This window comes from Alosa sapidissima, chromosome 18 (genome assembly GCF_018492685.1).
Source record: "Alosa sapidissima isolate fAloSap1 chromosome 18, fAloSap1.pri, whole genome shotgun sequence".
NCBI classification, from domain to species: domain Eukaryota; kingdom Metazoa; phylum Chordata; class Actinopteri; order Clupeiformes; family Clupeidae; genus Alosa; species Alosa sapidissima.
In genome coordinates, this window is record NC_055974.1 from 30,983,658 (window position 1) to 30,993,381 (window position 9,724).

General features: G+C 42.8%; 1 protein-coding gene across 1 annotated transcript in view; it reads left to right on the forward strand.

Moving 5' to 3' along the window:
• The window catches only part of LOC121689825, a 7,225-nt gene extending 1,028 nt beyond the window's left edge, over window positions 1-6,197 (forward strand). The window contains exons 2-7 of the mRNA XM_042070054.1: window positions 2,034-2,387; window positions 2,863-2,989; window positions 3,511-3,629; window positions 3,965-4,087; window positions 5,206-5,276; window positions 5,421-6,197. Of these exons, the coding sequence (XP_041925988.1) occupies window positions 2,034-2,387; window positions 2,863-2,989; window positions 3,511-3,629; window positions 3,965-4,087; window positions 5,206-5,276; window positions 5,421-5,759 (1,133 nt within the window). The 3' untranslated portion in view covers window positions 5,760-6,197. The remainder of the gene's footprint in view (window positions 1-2,033; window positions 2,388-2,862; window positions 2,990-3,510; window positions 3,630-3,964; window positions 4,088-5,205; window positions 5,277-5,420) is intronic.
• Window positions 6,198-9,724: the final 3,527 nt, after the last annotated feature.

Below are 9,724 nucleotides of genomic sequence, written 5' to 3' on the forward strand. Positions count from 1 at the left end.
CCCCACAAGCATTTTCCTTAGGGTCACCACGTGTTGGGGTAAGCAAAAAACCTGACAAAAATTGATTCGACCAAACCGGAGATCTGCCCTGGATGCCAGCGCTTTGAAATTACCTATAACGCTAACCTATGGGGGCATGCTATTTAGCCCCGTTTGGGGCCTCTAAACTCACTCAGACAACCATTCCAAGACATATGGAACACGAGTTGGTTCCAAGACACCATTGTGCTCGTTTAACTCAAATAGTGTGGTGAAACATTATAAGCTTTGTTTTTGTGTGGAGTCATTCACCTCAGATTACCCCGCTGACATATCAAGCAGAGCCAACGCGCTCTCAGCCACTAGCCACAGAAACTAAAACTTTTTCCTTGGTGTTTTGAATTGTTTGCAAAAAGAAACGATCGAGCAGTGCAGTCGTCATGTTCATAATATCACCATGAATTTGTCATGTCCATATTTATGACTAAGATCCCCTTTAATGTCTTGAATGTTATTATTTATATTAATTGGGAAATTGGTTTGGATTAGTTATGAATGTTTGCAATTAATTAGTTTGAATTATAATTTATTTTTATTTATTTATTTTTTTTGTGCTTAGCACTTTGGGGCGTACCCGCGAGTGGTGAAGTAGTAGGCATCACGGCATATGGCACCGGTGCACGCCAGGGTAGAGGACATGGTAGCTACAATACGGTAGCTTAGTTACAAACACTTTTTCGATCACACTTTTCTTTTACAAATCACTTTAAACAGTTATTTCATTGAGACCTTGATGTTGAGATAGATAGATAGATAGATAGATAGATAGATAGATAGATAGATAGATAGATAGATAGATAGATAGATACTTTATTGATCCCCAGGGGAAATTCAAGTGTGGACTAATTTACAACTCTTTCATTTCTGTCTGTTCTGGACCAATAAATATTTTTTGGGTAACTTAGGTATTAACAGTGCATAATAAGCAGTTAACAATTCATTACTAACAGTTAGTTTACTGTTGTTATCCTTTAATAACATTAATTAACTGTTAACACGCAGCTTGTTAATGCTTGTTAATGGTGTATAAGACAAAGAGGTGGATAACTAATATGCTTATAAGATACAGTATATAAGCGTATTAGTTATACAGATTTTGTTCCACAAGCACGTTTTCCGTATGAGACTATCTTTGTTGTCTTTTAGTTTAGGATTTCTGTTTAGAGCTGGTGGTATTTGGTGATGGGTTTTCACGTTACATAGTTTAGGTTTAGTTTAGCACAGTAGTTAGAGGACCTGGAAAACTCACAACAAAACTTGTCTTTTGTTTCTCTTAGGGAGTCAGCCAATATCCATTTCCCCGAAGTTATGTGCTGTCAGGGTTTTCTTTTTGTTTGTTATCATTATTTTTATTGCCACCATGCTCTGGTCAAATCACAATCATTCATTAAATTCAGTTATTATGCACCGTCACTGTTTCTCTATGGTCTTGTATGATAAGTTATGATGTGTTGTACCATTTTAAATCATTTGATGGTCCCATAACAGAGAGACAGTGAGAGAGAGAGAGAGTGTGTGTATATGTGTGTGTGTGTGTGTGTGACTTCATGTGTATGTTATTGGTCACACACACACTCACACACACAAAGACAGAATCAGAGAAACACAGAGAGAGAGAGAGGGAGAGAGTGTGTGTGTACAGTATGTGTGTGTGTGTGACTTCATGTGTATGTTATTGGTCACACACACACTCACACACACAAAGACAGAATCAGAGAAACACACAGAGAGAGTGTGTGTATATGTGTGTGTGTGTGTGTGTGTGTGTGTGACTTCATGTGTATGTTATTGGTCACACACACAAAGACAGAATCAGAGAAACACAGAGAGAGATAAAGAGAGAGAGAGTTAATTCATACAAATCTTTGCTTTGCTGCATAATTCTGATACATTAAAATAACATGAGAAAGGTAGTGTTTATACCAGTATATGTCAAATAGTGGTTGAGTTCATACCGGAGTATCTTATCGGTCATTTAATGTTTTGTATTTCAGGTGGATCTCTGGTCAGAGATAAGATCACACAGGGTCCCTCCTTCATCTCTGCAGAGGCCGGCGATGTCCTTCATCTTATGTGTGTCTTCTCTTCTCAAGAAATGAACACTGGTATTCTGTGGATGAAACAGTCTGTTGGAGAGGAGCCTGTGCCCATCGCCTCACATTACCCTCCAAATACTAATTTCTACAATGATTTTGACGAGAGCGGCCGCTTTAAACCAGAAGGTGGAGCGAACAGCTTTAATCTGACAATTTCCCAAACACAGACTACAGACTCAGCTACCTACTACTGTGGATCTGTTTATTATGCTGAGGTGACTTTTGGGAAAGGAACGGTTGTATTTGTCAAAGGTAAGATATTCCTCTCTTGTTACAAAAGAGACTGAGTTTCCATCCTCTCTATGGGTCACATGGTGATGTGATGAGTCGGTCACAGGGTGAAGAGTGGGTCACAGGGTGGTGAGGGGGTCACAGGGTGATGTGGTGAGGGGGTCACAGGGTGATGAGGGGGTCACAGTCACAGTCCTGCTGCATGTGCTTATTCATCACAGTAACTCTATCAGTCCTGCTGCATGTGCTTATTCATCACAGTCCTGCTGCATGTGCTTATTCATCACAGTAACTCTATCAGTCCTGCTGCATGTGCTTATTCATCACAGTAACTCTATCAGTCCTGCTGCATGTGCTTATTCATCACAGTCCTGCTGCATGTGCTTATTCATCACAGTAACTCTATCAGTCCTGCTGCATGTGCTGCTTGTCTTAGACAGGGACTCTGATGACCATGCGGTCATTGAGCAGCTGGACTCAGTGTCACCCCCCTCAGGCGGTAACGTGACGCTGACCTGCTCTGTCCACTCTGGGAGCTGTGCGGAGGAGCCCGGTGTGTTCTGGTTCCGACCCGCCTCAGGAGACTCACGTCCAGGAGTGGGTTACAGCAGTGGAGACAACAGGTGTGTGTGTGTGTGTGTGTGTGCGTGTGTGTGTGTATATGTGTGTGTGTGCGTGCGTGAGTGTGTGTGTGTGCGTGTATATGTGTGTGTGTGTGTATGTGTGTGTGTGTGTGTGTGTGTGCGTGTGTATATGTGTGTGTGTGTGTGTCTGTGTGTGCGTGCGTGCGTGTGTGTTGCTTTGGGCCTTAAACAGGTGTGTGAGTGTGTGTGTGTGCGTGTGCGTGTGTGTGTGTTGCTTTGGGCCTTAAACAGGTGTGTGTGCGTGTGTGTGTGTGTGTGTTGCTTTGGGCCTTAAACAGGTGTGTGTGCTCTCCCAGGGTCAAACACACACACACAGGGGAGAGAGAGCAGACTTTGGGTGTGTGTTTGTGAGTGAGTGAGTGAGTGTGTGTGTGTCTTATATGTGCGTGTGTGCGAGTGAGTGAGTGAGTGCGGGCGTGCGTGTGTCTGTTGTATGTGTGCGGCGGTGTGTGTGTGAGTGTGTGCGAGTAGTTTACTGACGTTGTCTCTCCTCCACACAGCTGTGTGTACCAGTTGTCCAGGAGGAACCTAAGTCGTGATGACGCACACACACACTACTGCGCCGTCGCTGCCTGCGGACGCATAGTGTTTGGGAACGGGACACGGGTGCACGTTCAAGGTAAATATGAGAACGAGATACGAGTGCACGTTGCACGTTCAAGGTACAAACGACACAAGTGTGTGACGACTGAGTCAGCCTTAGCATGCTAGCACAGCACATCTAATACAGGCTGTAGAATGCTAGTACAGCACAGCTAATACAGGCTTTAGCATGCTAGTACAGTACAGCTTTAGCATGCTAGTACAGCACAGCTAATACAGGCCTTAGCATGCTAGTACAGTATAGCACAGCTAATACAGGCTGTAGCATGCTAGTACAGCACAGCTAATACAGGCTTTAGCATGCTAGTACAGTACAGCTAATTCACGTTGTTTTTCTCACTGCACTTTCAGATGAGTCCTGGGAGCCAATCCCGCAGCTCCTCGTTGTGTCATCGCTGGTCACAGTGCTGCTGATGAGTCTGATGGTGAATGTGGGCTTCTGTGTGAGGGCGAGGCGGTCAGCCAGCCAATCAGGTCAGACCACATCTAATTAAAACTTAAACATAACGGTTAAATCCTTTAAACTTTTATAAGGTCAAATACATTTAAAACTGTCTGATCCCACCACTTTCACCACCTCAGTTTTCATAAAATGAGTGTAAAAGTTTGTGTAATAATGCTCAATCTGCCCTGCTGTGGCGGGTTATAAATATCCACACGCTGTGGAATAAACATGTACAACGATTAGCTTGGCATATACATCTGTACAACGATCTTGACATATAAACATGTACAAGGATTAGCTTGGCAAATACACGTTTACAGCGATTAGCCTGACATAATACGTGTACAACAATTAGATTGGCATATACACATGTACAACGATTAGCTTGGCATATACATGTGTACAATGATAGGTGTACAACGATTACCTGGGCATATATAGAAGTACAACGATTAGCTTGGCATATACAGAAGTACAACGATTAGCTTATGACCCGTCTACTAGAATTCTCTACTCTATTAGACTTCTCTACTCAGCTTGATTAGCGTGTAGCATGTCTATTAGAGTTCTCTACTCAGCTTGATGTTCTTCTGTGCCAGTTTCTTCTGTGCTATTAGACTTATTTACTCAGCTTGATTAGTGTGATTAGCATGTACCATGTCTATTAGAGTTCTCTACTCAGCTTGATTAGCGTGTAGCCCGTTCTCTACTCTATTAGACTTCTCTACTCAGCTTGATTAGCGTGTAGCATGTCTATTAGAGTTCTCTACTCAGCTTGATTAGCGTGATTAGCATGTTAGCATGTCTATTAGAGTTCTCTACTCAGCTTGATTAGCATGTTAGCATGCCTATTAGAGCTCTCTACTCAGTGTGATTAGCGTGTTAGCATGTCTACTAGAGTTCTCTACTCAGCGTGATTAGCGTGTTAGCATGTCTATTAGAGTTCTCTACTCAGCTTGATTAGCGTGTTAGCATGTCGATTAGAGTTCTCTACTCAGCGTGATTAGCGTGTAGCATGTCTATTAGAGTTCTCTACTCAGCTTGATGCTCTTCTGTGCTATTAGCTTCTCTACTCAGCTTGATTAGCATGTAGCATGCCTATTAGCTTCTCTACTCAGTTTGATCTTCTCTGCTATCTTGGCCCCAGGTGTGTCTCTGTGTGTCACCTGTAATTCTGTCATCTCAGCACCTGGGAGCTCTTCAGCAGGTAGAGGACAGGTGAGAGCACTTTACATGCCACTGTAGTTATCCATCAAGTGTGTGTCTGTGTGTGTGTGTGTGTTTAGTGTGTATTGTGTGACCCTGCGGTGTGTGTGTGTATGTGTGTGTTTAACTTTGTGACCCCCTGTGTATGTGTTGCAGTGGGAGGAGGGTGGTGTGAGCTATGCCACAGTGCAGCTGACTGCGGTTCAGAGAGACGCACAGCGGAGGCAAAACAACACACACACACACGGACAACACTCTACTCCGTATTCCACCACCAGGACTGAAAGACCCACACAGAATCATACGGAACACAGGACCGAGACCACTCCGTATTCTACCACCAGACACACACAGAACCACACACACACACACAGAACCAACTGTACTCCATACTCTGCTACTAGAACGGGAAAACACACACAAAACCACACATACGCATACCCACACACACAGAACCCCCTCTACACTCCAATTCAGCACCAGACCAGGAAGTGACATAAAAACAGAATCCCCTCTACTCCCCAAGACAGGATGTGACATACTGTACATGGAAGCCTCATCGGCTACAAGGACAGGAAGACACAGGAGGTCACATGACTCAGTCCCAGGAGTGTCTGAGCCCCGTGTTATAGAGAGACCAAGTCATGGGACCTACACTCTTAAAACGAATGTGTTGAAAGCAACGCAACTTGCGTTGTTTTTAACACATGTCTGTGTCCAGATAGTATTGTCTCCTTTACTTCCTTGTAGCAACAAATGTTGTAAATTTGAATTGAATAACCTTTGATTTTATTAGTTAGAGGGGATGTCATGCAATACATTTTTTTGGGATAATATAATTGGTTAAAGTTGCAGTTAGCAAGATTTTTTTGATCACATTGACTGAAACCGACACTATGCTCCGACAGAATAACATAGATCAGCCGGTTTTAGTAAAAAAAATTGCACCTCTACCTCCACCTAGAGCCTTTTATTTGTTTTGCAAAAATCCACAGCTCCCGCTTCTTCTGATCCAATCAGAGCAGGGCTGTGTGAGATCTGACTGTCAATCACAGGGGGTCAAGAGCATGCAGATTAGCTTCGGCATGTTAGCATACGCCATTTTCAAGTATGGCGCCGCATGGAGCATTTGGAACCAGCTCTGTGCATGAAAGTCCGTGTTGGGCATGAGCTCTCATGCGCGTACATGTTGGTGGGCGGGTACCTACAGGGGCGGACCTGCCATTAGGCATGGTCAGGCAATTGCCTGGGGCCTCGGCCACCAGGGGGCCTCGTCATCCCCGTGTCGTATTTCGTTTTTTTTTTATTTTAATAAATGAACACCGCATCCAAACAATATATTCTAATCCATAATAAAGATTGAAAAAATATTTTGCCTCATGATTGCTCATAAACTCATCATACAATCAAATGACTGCAGGTCCGCTTCCTGTCACCATAGCAGCAACTAGCTAGTCTGAACGAGGTCTTGGTGAGGTGTGGAGTTGAGCGATTGACAGCAGCCATGAAACGTTTCCAGAGTGGAAGTGATAAAAGAAAAAGAAAAAGGAAGGAGGAAGAATTTAGAAAGAAATTGCCTAAATTAACCAACTTCTTCCAGTCGAAGAATTCTTCCACGGAAGAAAGTTATTTGGATAGCTCTTGCACTAGGCCTACATATTCTTCTACTGATGATTATAATGTTGATCTAGCTGCTAAGTGAAACAGTCGTGAGGGACAAGATCACTGTTACTGCCGAAGTCCGCACTGGTGCTGTTGGTGCGGCTACGGACACCATTTCAGTAGCAGAAGCTTTGGGTGCAAACGAAACCAGTACGTGAGTAGCCCTAACACGATACAGTTATCAGTGACGACCCTGCATTATGGCCAGAAACCGTAAGAGATGCAGAGCGAGTTGAAATCGTTAAAAAAGGCCCTGTGCAAATTAAGAACTTTGAATTCCCCAAAAATACAGATAAACCACCCAGAAGATTCACGGTTGAACATTATTACATGACCATGAAAAATGGAGAAAAAATAAAGAAAATGGCTAGTTTATTCGGTCAGTGCAGACGCTGTTTATTTTTTTGGATGTCGGCTTTTTGGAAGATCGAACACCTCACTTAGTTCGCACGCTCGGAGGGGCCTCGGGATCCTTTGCCTTGGGCCTCAAAGTGTCCAGGTCCGCCCCTGGGTACCTATCCGGCGGCTACAGCCAAACGTTATTCAGTGTGTATTTCTTGAGGAGCCTATGGGAGACGTATAGCCTTTATTATGGTTATTTGATCATATGACAAATAAAGACAATTGTATTGATCTTCTTTCGTTGTTGTTTGTCCTGAACAAAAATAGCCTAAACATGATTAAAGACAATAAATTACACAACAGAGGCATTAAGCCCTTGTCTCGTTACACCATGGGTCTCCAACACGTTGCTCTCAATAGCCGCCCCCTTTGGAGCTTGCCAGAGGCTACTACATTGAAACACAATTATTGCCGCGAGGCAGCCTACGAATTTAATAAAAAGTAAACCATGCATAATTAAAAAATAACTCAATGTAGACTACTTCGCTACGCAATAAGATTCCATTAGAGCACAGCGCACGTTCAATGAATGAGTGAAAGGCCTTGTCTCGCAATAAACAGCTGGAAATTCCAACACTTTTTCAACTACACGAAACTTTACAGTGATCATCAAATACCCTCTAGATTTAAGTGCACATCAGTCTCAACATTTAACTATATAATACAAGCCCAAAAGTAAATTAAATCCCATACCAAAACCGAAAATCGTCTGCTTTTGATAGCCTGGTATGCCGCTCCAAACAAAACGCATGTCTCACAATAAAACGCACAATGTAAGAAATAAAGGTCTGCCTCGAATACGCCTACCACAAATAAAATACCTGTGCTTTGCGCAGCCTAAGTAAATAGCAGACCCCGGACATAATTTAGGATTTACGGAAAGTATGCAATCATACAATGTTGGACGCCTGGCGATGTTCTGGCCGTCTACTGTGCCTCTGACTCCGCTGCCTCATTTGGATGGTAACTCGACAGGTGAGCGCGAAGATGTCGTGGATGCGCAAGTAAACTGTTTTAGTAAAGTAAACTGCTATTAGGCCTATTGGCTTGATTTGGTCATGGGCCAACGCTAGAATACGTTTAGAGCACCCGCTATGAGATGGCAAACAATAAAATAAAAAACAAACTAATCATAGACTGTAAAAATGCGCTACACATGGCACTAAAAACCGAATAGTTTATTTATAGTTCGACTACGGATATTTCACATCATGTTCGAATGCATATTTGCAGCAGCAGGACGGCAGGCAGACCGCTCTTAGTTAGAGCCGCTGTTATCCAATGAAATGAAGTTGCGCTTCAGGGCACTCCACGCGTGTTCCCGAGCAACTTTTTCTTCTTCTTGTTAAGTGGCAAGCAATGTATGTGCATTATCGCCACCCTCTTACTGGAGGACGACTCTCTTTTTACAGAATATCCAATAAAAATCGACGTTGGTCCATGCGTCATTTCCAGCTTTGGAACTTGGCGCATGGTCAGAGCCGACTGGCGCTGGATCCGAACCCCAGTGTTCAATATGGCGTTGATTATGAACAGAGGTGGAAAGTAACGAAATACATTTACTCACGTTACTGTATTGAGTAGTTTTTCTGTGTATTTTGTATTTTTTAAGTAGTTTATAAAATCGGTATTTTAAACTTTACATGATTACATTTTGAGTGAAGTATTGTAGTTCGCTACATCAAAAATCCCATCCGTTACTTGAGTAAAAACAAAGTTAAGACTAACGAAAACAGAAAGGGAGAGAAAGAAAATCGCGCCCTAAACCACTAGCCTAGTGACAATGATCAGCATGTAGCCTACAACAGGACATGAATCAAGCTGGCGCCATGCAGTCTTTCTGAAAGTGATGGAGCTGGATCACGAGATGCATCAGATTAGCCTAACCTATGAAAGTGTATTTTCCGCTATTCCAGTGGGTTGTCTCAGTTCGTTTTAGCACCAATGATTGCGGAGATATTCAAGCAAAGGATTTTGTGTTTTGACGTTTGTGCTCACCTTTCTTTGGAAAAGAAGTTTAGGCCTATTAGCAGTTGTTTCCCCTCATTTTGATGTCTCTCTTTTTCCTGTTTTGGCCTTTGTTTTTAGTAACCTGACTTGGCTTTCTTGGAGAAAGACATTGCACCAGCAGCACAACAATTAGCGGTCCACTACTAGCGATGCTCAACTAAATAAACAAAAGATAGACTACCTTATAAATCGTGCAGGCGGACTAAACCATTTAGCTCTTTAGCAAGGGAGAGTGAGAGTGACCTTAGACAGTTTTCGCTATGTTTTGTATACAAAATCCAGTCAGTCAAACTTTACATTTCGTCTGACATTCATTTTGACATTTAATTTGGAAGTTAAAATATTCAGATAAAATAAATATATGGTGGAAATAAGTATTGAACGCT